This window comes from Solanum lycopersicum, chromosome 7 (genome assembly GCF_036512215.1).
Source record: "Solanum lycopersicum chromosome 7, SLM_r2.1".
NCBI lineage: Eukaryota > Viridiplantae > Streptophyta > Magnoliopsida > Solanales > Solanaceae > Solanum > Solanum lycopersicum.
The window spans coordinates 9,538,783-9,553,901 of NC_090806.1; the positions used below are offsets into that span (position 1 = coordinate 9,538,783).

General features: G+C 33.3%; 1 protein-coding gene across 1 annotated transcript in view; it reads left to right on the forward strand.

Annotated features, from left to right (window-relative positions):
* Positions 1-363: 363 nt before the first annotated feature.
* LOC101254609 (B3 domain-containing protein Os04g0386900-like) overlaps positions 364-15,119 on the forward strand; it is a 14,789-nt gene continuing 33 nt past the window's right edge. The window contains exons 1-3 of the mRNA XM_019214794.3: positions 364-516; positions 7,692-7,856; positions 14,706-15,119. The exon at positions 14,706-15,119 is cut by the window's right edge and continues 33 nt beyond it. Coding sequence (XP_019070339.1) covers positions 484-516; positions 7,692-7,856; positions 14,706-15,011 — 504 coding nt within the window. The 5' untranslated portion in view covers positions 364-483 and the 3' untranslated portion in view covers positions 15,012-15,119. The remainder of the gene's footprint in view (positions 517-7,691; positions 7,857-14,705) is intronic.

Sequence of the window (15,119 nt, forward strand, 5' to 3'; positions counted from 1 at the left end):
CCTAATAACTTAAGACAATCAACTTGCATCGTCTCCTTTCTTTACCTACCATAAATCACAAAAGAGACTTGAATTCTTAAATAGCACAACCCGTTAGAAAAAATTATTGAAACACTTCCAAATAACACCCGAAAATTGCAAGATACTTGTCAATTTTATAAATTTACTAAGGTTTGCACACTACTACAAAAACAACATTTAGGGACATTTGTTTAGAGGCAATAAATAAATTCTCGCTAATGCTCCCTACGTTCGAGTATTACCGTCATTTAGGCATTTGCCGGGGGAAAAAGATATAATTAATAGCGATTAAAAGTTAATTCTACTATATAATTTTTACTTAATATATATTCTTCCTAAAGTTTATTTCCCGGTAAAATCTCTCTACCAACAAATTCACCCACACAGATTAGGGCAAATTCTTTTCCTCATCCTCCAAATTCACCCAGACAAATTAGGGCAAACCTATCTTCCTCATCGTCCATGGAGCGAACTCGTCTCTCTCGTCCTTACCAGGTAATCTATGTACTCTCCTCGTTTCTTTTCCTACACTCTCACTAGGTCTTCTTTTTTTGATTTTCCAAATCCATCTCTCTTCTGTTTCCTCTCCCCTTATTGAATTGATGTAGGTTCATGCACTCTCTCTTCACCTTTTTCATTGACCAATTTATTTAATCACATATATGTGGCGATTTGTAATGATACGTGCGTTATTTATTTCTTATTGATTCAGTTTTTCTGTGAAAATTATTTTTCCATCAGTTAGAAAGTGCAATTTTGATAATTTGTAATATTATGAGTTGCTATAGAGATGATTTCCTATAGACCCTCGGCTCAAAAGAGATGTTTCTAAAGCAGAACTGCTAAAAATATTTGTCAGCAAAAGAATAAGAGATAAAGGAGGGAAGCAACAACGAGAAATATACATTAAAAATAAGAGAACACACAACTACTTAATAATATTACTGAAGTAAGAAATAGAGAGTAAACATATATATATATATATATATATATATATATATATATATATATATATATATATGTATATATATATATATGTATATATATATATATATATATATATATATATATATATATGTATATATATATATATATGTATATATATATATATATGTATATATATATATATATGTTCTCATTCTCCTAAATTAGCAAACTTCAAGAACTATTGATAATCCTAAATTAGAATCTAAAAACATGAGAATTAGATAAATTTAAGATCAAGATTACACACTAAGATGGGAAAGAGGCAATTTAGAAAACTTTCCCAACGAAAAGATTCCGAATACTCATATCTCATGAGTAGGTTGTCAAGTCATTTTAGAGTCCTTATTATAGTATCACCAAATCATGTACAAACCAAGCGCTAACTATGATAGCTTGAATGAAACTTCTCAAGTAGAGAATTTCTTAAAAGAAATTTAAGGAACCACATTCCCATAAACTTTTTGAACGAAAGTAAGCAATTTCATGTATTTTTGGATTTTCTTAAAAAAAAGGTAGATACATCACTTACTTTTATATAAATAACACAACAATACACATGCGTGAAAAAGTCAAATTAGTTGAAAACTGAGAAAGAGGAAAAGTCTTTCTTAGGACTTCAAGTGGAAGATCTCTTGGTAGGCTTTATGCATGTCGCACTTCTACAAAACTCATGCTTATCTATGATCACCACTTTCATAAGCATATCTGAAGGATTGTCATTAACTGCCAAGAAATAGCTCCCCCTCCAAAAGTGATCAAATAGACATAAGTGGAATTTAAATTGTCAAGATTTCCTCTCAAATCAGAGTCCGTGTAGCATACTAGTTCAGACTTGCCACTACCAAAGCACAATTCCATATCTAACGTACCCTTCAAATAATGTAGTATCCATTTCACTGCACCCCAATGTTCTTTTCCAGGATTGGAAAGAAATATGCTAACGGTACCAAGAACATGTGCAATATCTGGTCTAGTGCAAATCATGGCATACATCAAACTACCAACCGCGGAAGAATATGGAATACTCGACATCTCATTTTTCTCTTCATTATTCAATGGACTTTGAGTCGTACTCAACTTAAAGTGTTTAGCAAGAGGTGTACTTACAACTTTTACCTTTGTCATGTTGAACCTCTTGAGTACTTTCTTAATATACTCCTTTTGGGATAGAGATAACTTCTTGTTGTGTCTATATCGAAGATTTGTATGACTAAGATCTTCTTTGCTGGCCTCAAGTCCTTCATCACAAACGAATTGCTTAATTCTTTCTTAAGGACTGCAATTCTAGATCTATTTTTTCCAAGAAACAGCATATCATCCACATAAAGTAGTAAGATAATAAAATCATCATCAGAGAACTTCTTAAAGAATACACAATGATTTGAACAAGTTTTCTTATATCCCTGATTTTCATTGACAGATTCAAACTTTAAGTACCACTGCCTTGGAGCCTGTTTCAAGCCATACAAACTCTTTCTCAATTTGCAAACATGGTTTTCTTTCCCATTAACTTCAAAACCTTCAGGTTGCTCCATGTAGATCTCCTCTTCTAAATCACCATGAAGAAAGGCAGTCTTGACATCCATATGTTCAACCTCTAAATCTAGACTTGCGGCTAAGGCTAGAGAAAATTTCATCAAAGTCAATCCCCTTTCTTTGACAAAAACCTTTGACGCCTATCCTAGCCTTGTATCTAGGTGAAAATGTATGTTGATCTTGATTTAATCTAAATATTCATTTATTTGTTAAAGCTTTCTTAACTTTAGGTAACTCCACTAGATTATATGTGCAATTCAAGTGAAGTGACTTCATCACGTCTTCAATGGCTTCTACCCACCTATCTGTATGAGTATCTAGCATGACTTCATCATAACCTTTAGGTTCTCCCATGTCAGTCAAGAGGATATACTCATTAGGAGAATAACGTGTTGAGCTTCACTTTTCTCTAGTAGATCTTCAACAAGAGGTTTCTGGAGCATCCGAAGCGGTCATCCCAACATGAGTTTGTTGATTATCAACCATAACATCATCAGTAGGAACAGTTATATTGTCTACACTCTCATCATTATCTTGATCATTACCTTGGGTTCCCTCATGTGCAAAAGATATCAATATAGGAATTGGATCAACATCAACTAAGCTCTCATCAGTATAAGAATCTAGTTTCTCAGTCTTGTCAATATCTTTAATAGTTTGATCTTCAAAGAACACAACATCATGACTTCTAACGAGTTTCTTATAAATTGGATCATAAAAGAGATATCCAAACTCATCTTGACCATAACCAATGAAGATGCACTGCTTAGTTTTAACATCAAATTTTGACCTCTCATCTTTTGGAACATGCACACAAGCTTTACACCCAAACACTTTCAACTGATCATAAGAAACATCCTTATCAAACTAAACTCTGTTTGGAACATCACCATCTAAAGCAACAATAGGAGACAAATTGATAACATAAGCAACAACGTTAAGTGCTTCAGCCCAAAAAGAATTTGGAAGTTTAGCCTCTAAATGCACACATCTAACTCTCTCAACTAATGTTTAGTTCATCCTTTATGCCAAACCATTTAATTGAGGAGTCTTTGGAGGAGTCTTCTGATGAAAAATTCCTTGCGATTTGCAGTAGTAATCAAAGGGATCAATATACTCACCACCATTATCAGTGCGAATACATTTTAATGTCTTTCCCATTTGTCTCTCAGATAAGGCTTGAAACTGTTTAAGCACATCAAGCATTTGATCTTTGGATTTTAAAAGATATACCCAAATCTTGCGAATATGATCATCAATGAAAGTAGCAAAGTAAAGTGCACCACCTTTTGATTTCACTTTGAAAGGACCACAAAAATCTGAGTGTACTAGCTCCAATAGCTCAGACTTTCTTGAAGGAGGATGATTGTGCAAAGTAACCCTTTTATGTTTCCCTGCTAAGCAATGAACACATCTTTTCACCTTTGTTTGTTTCATACCAGCAAATAAATTCTTCTTAGCCAAACATGTGATCCCTCTCTCGCTCATATCACTAAGCCTCTTCTGCCACAATTCTGATAAAGTCTCGCTCTCAACCAAATTAATACAGTCACCAAGAATCGATCCTTGTCTTACGTATAAATTTGAATGTTTTCTTCCTTGAGCTAAAAACAGTGAGCCTTTGGTAAGCTTTTCCATTAGCCATTGCGCAAGTCATTATGATAGCCATCATCATCTGGTTGTCCTATAGATATCAAACTTAAGGGAATGTCTTGAGCATGCTTGACATTCGGCAGGACCAACATTGAACCGGTATTGGTTTTCAAAAAGAAGTGCCAACACCAAACACCTTAACCTCACCAGCATTATCCATCTTTAACACCTTAGAGTTAACAGAAGTATAAGATGAAAAGAAGTCTTTTCTTGGTGTGACATCTGATGTGGCTCCAGAATCTACTATCTAACTTGTATCTTGAGATACGAAATTGATGATGTCTTTATCACAAGCGAAGAAAAGGTCATCTTGGACAACAACAACAACATTATTTTCATTGTTTTCTTCATTCTTTCCTTATTTAAGATCTTGCTTCAATTGTTTACAAAATCATTTCATATGTCCTTTCTTTCCAAAATGATAACATATAATATTTGGAATCTTGAGTTTTGACTTGCTTCTGCATTTATTCTACTCCTCAGAGCTCTTGTCTTATGTCTCCCTCGATCTTCTGTATATAGAACATCTGAATGTGAAGATGTGTCTTTAGATTTTCTTCTAACCTTTTCATTCAACTCACCACTCTATGCATATTCCATAGTCACCTTTCCACCAGTGGCATAATTTGTTTAAGAAATATGAAGAGTTTCCCAGGAATCCGGTAGAGTATTAAGAAGACAAAGTCCTTGTATTTTATCATCAAAATTCACACCCATTCCTGATAGCTGATTAAGAATACCCTGAAAATCATTTATATGATCAAGAATAGGACTGGCCTCCTTGAATTTAATGGTCATCAATTGCTTTAACAAGAACAACTTGCTATTGCAAGTTTTTGAAGCATAAAGCGTCTCCAACTTTTCCCACAATATTCTAGCATGTGTCTTATTCACAATATGTTTGCGAACATTATCTTCAACGCATTGTATTATATATGCAAATACTTTTATGTGCTCAAATTTCCAATTTTCATCAGTCACATTCTCGGTTTTATGAGCAGAATAACCAGAAGATGCATCTTCTTCACGAACAATATATCTTTCGTCTTGCTTTTCCATATGTTGTAGTTTCTTCCATTTAGACATACCATCTTGATCATATTCCCCTCCATATAGATAACCTTATATCTGATACCTGTTGTTGTGACGAAAAAATGAAACAAAAAATCTAAAAATAAGAACACCAAGTTTAACGTGGAAAAAACCTTCAAATTGAGGGTAACCACCACGAGATCAACAAGATCTGAATTGCTTCACTATACCAATAATAGGGTTACAAATATTCTTCTTATGTCTACACAACAAGTGCCAAAGGAGAACAAATAATAGTTACACCAACAAAATATAAATCGAATGAAACACCACCCAAACATAGCTTCTGTTCGGGACCTAAAATAGGATCTTTGTGACCTTTCAATCAGATCTCCACCGTTCAAATAAACCACCAAGATGTTAGAAACACTCAGTACGAATTTCAGCTCAATCCAACAATTAGTTAATTGGAAAACATGATCTGAACGTTGCTAGTCGGAGAAAAAGACTACAGCAAAATAACCCTTTTCTTTCCCTCTTTTCTCTTATTGAAAGCTCTCTAAAAACCTTTCTTATGTTCTAATGTGTTTCAAAGACAATACCAATGACAAATTAATTATTCTCTCAAGACCATCATCTATTTATAGAGTTGTTCTTTCTTTATCAAGACAAAACCAACTACACGTAGGATTACAATCCCAATCATTTTCCTAATAGAATTAGAAACCAAATAAAGAGAATAATTCCAATCTTTTTCAAGTAGGATTAGGCCATGGGCCTTTGGATGGAACATAGGCAATAGCCCAACAACTGTAGTTCTCCCAACTATTGCACTAAGAAAAGTGAGTTTTGCACCTAATGGACTAGCCATGTGCAATTTGTTAGTGGATGGTCATGAGGACTATGCTACCACTTCTATTTACATACTACACTTTTTAAACAATGTTAAAACCAATTGACAATGAAAAATAGATATTGGGATTCATATTAGGTGTACAACAATATTTGAAAGATTATACTTCTTTACATGTGTATAACGTCTTTACTTGAGTATTTAAAAAGCTCATAAACATATCTTGGCTAATTATGAACCTGAAAAATGCACACTCTAATTGTTTCATTCAAAATCAATAGAATACAAAAATTTCGATTCCATCTCTAACAAACATATTATTAAATATATTAGGTGCATTATCTACCTCAAATTAGTTGTTAATCCCCACAAAATACATCAAAAAGGCATAATGCATGTCGAAAACAGGAACAACTGCTAACATGCATATAAAACATCTAGTAGACATATTGTTATTAAAGAATCCCATAAAAATTACATTCAAAAGAGGTAGAGGTGCAAAGTGGACATGGACTGATTGCTTCTAGAAATTATAGAGAAATTTTTCAGTTTCTGGAATGATTAAAAGTTTGATTTAACTTAAGTTACGATTTTGTCCTTGTTCGTCCACTAAACTCCAATTTCTCTAGAGTGGAGTAATAAAGAAAGAACAATTAAAAAAATTCTTGTCATGAAAATATAATACATCAATAAATTACTTAAAAGCAAAAATAAGGTAGATAATATTACATCATAGCAAAAAAAATAAAAAATTATGAGACAAGTGAAGAATAGATAAAAATGTAGATTGGTTATTGGAATGACTATGGTACTATATGAGTCAGAATTAAGAACAAAAAAGTAGTATTTATAGGTTTGTGTATTTTCCAAACAGAAATGAAAATAATTCCAATTTTTTTCTAAACAGAGTGAAACACAATTAGTGGTAGTTAAGATAAAGCAAATGCAAAAAAAATAGTAACATAGGTTGATTTGAAGAAGTACTGGTTAGAAAATGTAATTAATAAACATTTGCTAATACATCATATGTAAATGGAAAATAACTGAAAAAATGTCAAAATTATTGAGTTAAAATAATATGTCATTCTTGGGTTTAGAAGACGCTACATTACATATCAATGGGAGATTGATGAAAAAAACATATTTTTAGATCATAATTTTTTTATAATTACAATGTATGATAGTTTTCTTTTCCCGACAACTTTTTAATACTTCTTTAAATGTTTTAGAAGATATTAAATTATAATTGCATTATAGATATACAATTCATTCACATAGCTTAGAAACTTCAACAGTATATATAAACCCCCACATTATCTATGCTAAAACCTTCAAAATCATACATAACGATCCCACATTATTTGTGTTAAAATTCAAAAACAACCTTGAAAAATTGTTACGTAATTTGATGTTGTAATTCTTTAAGTCAAAATAATCTCGAATGCGCCACCTTTTTTGAAACGAAGTATCATATTATATAAACTAGTAAATAGGACTAATTTTTTTTTAACTTAATTCACCAGATTATCATAATATGTTTCTACTTCTCTTTCTCTCAAACCCCCAATGTTGATTATAAAACTTTTCTGCTCTTTATTCTTTTTTTTAGGGTGGATCCTCTTCTGAACAAGTTTCGAACCAACAAGGTGAATTCATCATGACTGAAAGGATTGGAAGTATAGAAATCAACAATGATGAAGTTTTGCCAATTTCTGATAAACCCTATGTTGGTATGGTTCTTACTAAGAGCAGTGTCAAACCCATCTACAATTTGGTAAATCTCATTTCCTCCCTCATATTTCTATATAAAACTCTCTCTTCTTGTTAGTATTTATTAACAAACTATTCTTTGTAGTGGGGATTGTAATCCTTAACTAGAGGTTTTGTAATGATACAAAATCATATTTTTTAGGATGGTTCATAAACTATTGTTGGTTTTTTTTTGGGGTGGACATGAATTTAGTGGGACTATGGGTATTGGATGTGTAACGACTCGAGAGTATACCCTAGAAGTAAGAGAACCTTTAAGTCACCATACTGCATACTCGACCTTTCAGAGGTCTTATACAAGTCCTTAGACGTCGTTCATCGCATCATTTGAAAAGTAGTGCGAAATTAAAGCTTTTCACAACAATAGTTCAAATATTTATAGAATCATAAGAAAGAACTAAGTCTTGACATTGATATCTTAGACATATAAAATATGATGGGGTCACAACCTTTACATCAATTTGAAAGGTAACTATAGTCTATTACAAAGTCTTTTTGAAAGGAAATACCAAGTATTCTTGAGAGAATGTAAGTCTCAACCTTTGCTTCTATGAGACTCTTCACTTGCCACCTACACTTGTAGAAATAGAACAACCTATGAAATTAGCACATTGAATGCTCTAAGTATGGTTAACATGCAAGAAAATCATGCTAAACACGGGAATTTACTTTAAAACATATTTTTCATGCTCTTTTGATAGAAAGCTCATATAAAAAGTATAAGAAACGCCTTCAAGTAACTCATATGAGACAACCATAATCATATACATAAGCATTTAAACCTCCTATCAAGAGTTATCCTAAGACCCACCTAAATAGAATATGAAGAGACCACCAATACTACCCCTTCACATCCACCTAAGTGATTCTCCATACTTCCCAAAGTAAGACTATTCCCTTTTCACCATTTAAACTTCCCACCTAAGGTTACTCTAAGACTCACCTATGTAAGACATGAAGAAACCGCTCATATACCCTCGTTGAGTCTACCTAAGGAATCCTCAAAACTACTCTAGGTAAGACCTTAAGCCATTTAAGAGACAATAAAACAATTAGAGGACTTAACATAATAATCTTGGAAAAGACCTAGGGAACCCATTCTAGCATCTTCAAAGCCTACACATGTCATGTGTTTATAGCGTCCCATTCCTCTACCTACACGTTCTGGAACCTATCCAATAACTACAGTGTACATTTAACATGAAGATAATAGGCAAAAACTGACATCGATAGTAGCTAGATACAGAATCTGAAGTTACCCTACTCTAAAGAGGGTGTTCTTCTTGCCAAGGGTAGAACTAAGACACATCCCATGTTGGCACATGGTTAAGGAATATCAAGGATTTCTTTGAAATCTAGTATCATCTTAAGTAGATCTTTTACCAAAAGCATATTCATTCGGTGCTTTGCCTTTATTCTCATAGAGTAATCATTCACTAAGTGTATTAGAGTAGTACTATTGCTATGACGTAGCAACTCTTAACACTTTTTCTTTCCAAGGATGGGTCCACTAGGGTTGCCTACCAAGGGATATTAGGATAGCTCTTATGACTTCCTTAGAGACTGATTTATGTAATTCCAGCCAACCTATCCCTAAGTCATCATTCCACTCACGAAGGATATCATTACGGTCTTTTACTTTAAGGTTTCTATTAATCTTCTTTTCTATATTTAAGGTTCTATGATCTTGACCTTCTTTTGTTATTCAAGGTCCTATATCAGTCATCCTTAGAATGGCACCATCTTAGGTCTACCGATCCTAGACTTTCATTCATCATTCATTCATACACAACAATTACAAAGGTGCCTAAGCCTATTACGTCAATAGTTCACATTTATATAACTTTCATATATCAAGTAGAGGGACCTGAGTCTACTAATCAAGACATAACATAATTATATCACGTATTCAATAACATTCAAGTACCATGTAGGGACAACTAAGTCTACCACACAAGATACAACATTATTCTATAAGGAAATTTCTTAGTGCTTCATAATCATATATCATCAATTAGAGAAGAATCACAACATTAACTCCCATACAAGATAATATATCCATTACAAGAGTACTTTACTTAAGAACTTCGAAGTATGCAAGATCACACAAATGTCATATCATCCTTAACTTTACATATTCATATAAGCCATAACATCTTCTATTGATCACATTACATCACATAGTAATACTGAAAATGCCATTTTCATAACAATTACAACACATAGACACTACCACCATAAATGGACCATACCAATCAATACATATATAAATTCAATACGAAAAATAGGAATTAGGTCAACTCACCCCCTCACAATCATCATCATTACTATTCTTTAGCCTTTTCAACCAATTTACTTTACAAAGGCTCTTACCAATAGCCATATACACAATACTATGCCAACAACCAATCCATATCAATGATCCAACAACATAAAATATGAATATCATCATTATAAGGCAGGTTACAATCAATTCTATCATGATTTTTACATAATTCAATATCCCAATATAATCTACACATGAATTCACTAAGATCAAGCCATGATCAATTCACCCACTTTAGAGCAAAAATTAGGAATCCAAGGAATACATGGGTTCATGGATTTTTTGATCTTAAAACATTAAATTAACATCAATTACTTCACAAAAAATTGATTTAAACCTTTTCATTCAAGAACCCATGGGAAGAATTCAAAATAGGAATTTCTATGTTTTAAAACATCTTTTGAAAGCCTTTGAAATTGGCTCATTGAATGGACAAAGAATCAAGTATGAAATCATCATACCTTAATTCAAGAAATCTCATGAAATTAGGCTTGAAAACTTGCAGTATTTGACCTTGTTCCTTTGAACTTGAAGATCATTCAAGAGGATCTAATTAGAGAGAATTTGAGAGAATGGAGAGTTTATAATTTTTGGATTCTAATTGAGGGTTTGGGTTTTTTATTAGGGTAATGGGTGTACAATGACTTAAAATACACATATAATACATCCCCATAATACCTCTACACTAATTGGACCTTTTTAGACAAGTCAAACTTGACTCAAATTTTCAAAATTATCATCGTGGAACAAGTCCGTGTCGCGGAGTTGTTACCTCAAGATTTTTCAAAATAGAGTCTGAGACGTGAGCAATAATTTGACCCTTGGTTAACCATGTCCGCATCTATGCACAATTTGTTACCGCCTTAGGCAGCTTGTTGGCCCAAGGTTAGGTCCTCCTCAAGGACCCTAAGGCGGTTCTTAGGGGAGTCGTAACCAGACTGTTTTGACCCTAAATATGGTTATCTAGGTGTTACGGTCATCTTCACTTATTTTGGACTCCAAACAACACATAAAAACACATACAACATACAAGGACACACTAGCACACGCTCAAGAGTAGTTTCCCGACATCTTGGTTCGTCCTTGAACGTTTTGTCTTCAAAATTCTACAAAATGACTTCTAATGCTAATATTTATTATTAACATCTTATTAACTCATTAATCCCTTGTGAGGCTATAAATAACCCTATTTCATTTTGAGGGTCGTTACAGGATGGAGAAATGATTTCCTATCCTTTTATAATCTTTATTTGTAAGAATTTCATTTTTATGAATAAGAGATATTTTTAATTTCTAAAATGGTATTCTTTTTTCTTTTTTAAATTGTACAAATCTCATTTCCATGTTATTGAATCTATCATGACCCAGGCTACCCCGTGTAGTTACACAACGTACTTGACTACAAAGGAGTCTCATACAAGCCGTTAACCACCATTACACAAGACATAAGAATAAGTGCAAACATAAATTTTTTTATCATAGAAGTAAAACTTCCTTCATCTATGAAAAATAGGAAGCTAGACTTGTAACATTACACTATCTAAATATAAGAGTACGAAAGTTAGGACTCACCCCTTAAATTAATAGTAAGTATTTTCATAAGGAAATACAATATAGTCCTTAACAAGGAAAATTAACTTACTAGAAACAATAACATTTAGTTCTTAGAATTGAGGACTCACCAAAACATGGAGGTAGCAACCCAAGTTTTCTTCAAGATTGGACTAACAGCACCTCAATGGCTCGAACCTACACTCATAGGAGATTTAGAAGAGAATGGGTTGCAAAAAACCACTATGGAAACATGCATAAAAATACTTAATTATGATAAAAAAATTTTTAATGAAAATAAGGAATTTATTATGTTAAAAATCATTTATGCACATAAAGACATAAGACAAGTCATAATAGCATTCTCATACGATTTTTCATAACATAGTAGGACCGTCACCTTAGAAACCCTAAAAGCAAACTTGTGCAATGCATAGTTGGCATCCCATAATACCAACTATACTTAGTATCAATTTAGAATCAAATTACTTACACATATCAAGATTAGATCCCATCATAATCAACAATCATACATCAGTGAATAACCATGTTCATCACATATACATAAGGAGAGTCATATCCTAACAACAACCCAATCAACGTATATCATACCTTTATGTCGTACCACAGCATCATGAACCCACCCATATTATCTTTCAAAGAATACTTGTTCACTGAAAAAAGTGAAGTCACATGCCCCTACTCCTACGAAGTAGACTTATAGATAAGTGAATAACCATGTTCATCACATATACATAAGAAGAGTCATATCTTAACAACAACCCAATCAATGTATATCATACATTAATGTCTTACCATAGCATCATGGACCCACCGATATTCTCTTTCAAAGAATACTTGTGCCCTAAAAAAAGTGAAGTCACATACCCCCACTCCTACTAAGTAGACTTATCAAGAAATTATTGGTTCAAGTCATATGCATTATCTTATTACTGAAGTACAATTGCCTTAACCGACATAGACAATGAGAGCTACATGGAATCCGGTGACATACAACCCCACACTGATAGAAGGTGTTCTACTTCCCTAAGGTAGAACTAAACATATATATCTATAATGTGGATTCACTAGCTAAGACTTATGCGGGTACATAGTTATGGTATAGGAAAATTACTAATAGAAACTCGGCCAATTCCACTAGCGGGAGAGTTCCCATCTCATTATATCATATGTAGAAGACCCAGCCTAAACTAGCGGGAAGGTCTCTACCACATTTGTCATATATGCTCGATGCTAAGCATTATTCTCTAACTTATACATAGTTAATGTGAATTGTAATTTCGTATGTGAAGGAGTACATTACCCTTCATTCAACCGAACTCATAAATAGCTCATGATTCAACATAGTGAGAACTACCTTTCACCTTAAAATCATCATATAATCATCAAAGACAATTAATCCATAGTCATGTCTAATAGTAAGGAAACTAGCCTTTCAACGATACCATATCTCACACATTAGTCATTGGATTTTCACCATTCAAGTGTATTATAACTTCATACATATACACAAAAATGTAAGAACGTCCACCTTTAAAGTTGATCAAACCATTCATATGTCATAATCTTGGCCATAGGATTACCTTGATGCATTGCCTTCAAGGTCATAATTAAAGATTCAACACTTACAATTCACCCTTCAAGGGTCATAGATCATATCTTGAAATAACACTTAGAATTACTACTATAAGCATATAAATAAGATTCATTACTAAATCCGCATGCATATTATCCCACATATTTATAATTCATAAAGAAACCCATCATAATTTTTATAAAGTTGGGGGCATGGGGAAAACACATGGGTTCAAGGGAAATTTAGAAATAAAACCCCTCATCAATTTCAATTTCATTATAATATAGGATAAACAACATAAATGAAGCTTTTGGTGTTTTTCAATGGAGGAAATTTGTAGAGAGAAATATTTGAGAAGATTGGGTTTGGGAGAATATTTTTGGTTTTTGAGTTTGAGTCTTGTAAATGTATGAAAAAGACTTAAAGCCCTATTTATATTTTACCCTTAAACTACCCAAAACACCCCATATCAATTGGACTTAAAAGTAAAAGACTAAATTAACCTTCATTAAAAGAACTCGTCCAGGTTCACGAATCACATAGAGCATCTCGACTCGTGGTGCTTGTTGTGAGGATTGAGGCAATAGCCTCTTCAAGCTTTCCAATTCCTACAAAAACTAAGTTAAGTTCACGATCCCCCATTTCCCTTGTCAAGTTCACCACGGCCCGTTATGGTGCCAATGGTTCTTTGGGCAATAGCTCCCCTAAATTCCCCATTTCCTACGAAAAAAATAATGGAGTCTCATTCCCCAACTCACAAGTCGTGGAGATTACCACGACCCGTGGTCCACTCATGAGGGTTGGGGCAGTGTCTAGGACACTTGGGGCTCCTTTCTCTTGGCCAAGGAAACTCCATAAAGCCTTCCACTGAACGTGGTATTGACCATGATCCGTGGTGGTTGTCTTGGAGCCTTGAGGCAGTAGCTCCAAGTTTTGGACAACATTTACTTTTAGCCTTTGCTTGCTCCTTTTGCTTGGCACTCTTCTATTAGGCCTTGACTCCTAAACCCCATAAAATGATTAGATGGTTTACAGACTTAGGGGAAATTTTTATATTAAATTTATCCTTATGTTCAGGCTCTAGTTAAACCTAACATTTTCCAGAGTGTTACAAAATACCTGGTGGGTGGGGGGAGAATTTTAGTTTTGGGGTGGTGCATTCCAGATTAAATGTTCTTGGTTTCAAGCTTAATGTTCAGTTTCATATATATATGTATGTGTGTGTGTGTGTGTATCTCTCTCTCTCTCTCTCTCTCTCTCTCTCTCTATATATATATATATATATATATATATATATATATATATATGTATATGGACACTTCAGGTCTTTCTCGATTCTAGACTTTTATTTTGGTAAATTATTTTTGAATGTTTGACAGTACTTACCCAAGAAAATGAGCAAAGAGCTTCCTTTTGATGGAGCCCCTGCAGTCCTTTCTTATGGTGGAAAGAAGTGGAACTTGATTTATGGTGGAGCTAAAACTAAATACAAATTTAGTACTGGATGGAAAAATTTTGCGGATGATAACAATCTAAAAGAGGGGGATGGACTTGTGTTTGAACTCTCAGAGTGCAACTCTGACAAAATTGAATTCAAGATTCAGATTCTAAGAGAAGATTTTCCAGCTGAATTGGTTCCTGATGTGGAGGGTATGAACACTAACAACCCAATAATAATTGATTGAAAACATTATCATCTCTAGTAGAAATTTCAATTTTAAGGACAAAACATTATCAATTCCATTTGGTTAAATTTCAAAAAATAAAAACTTTATCAATTCCAATAGTTTCAT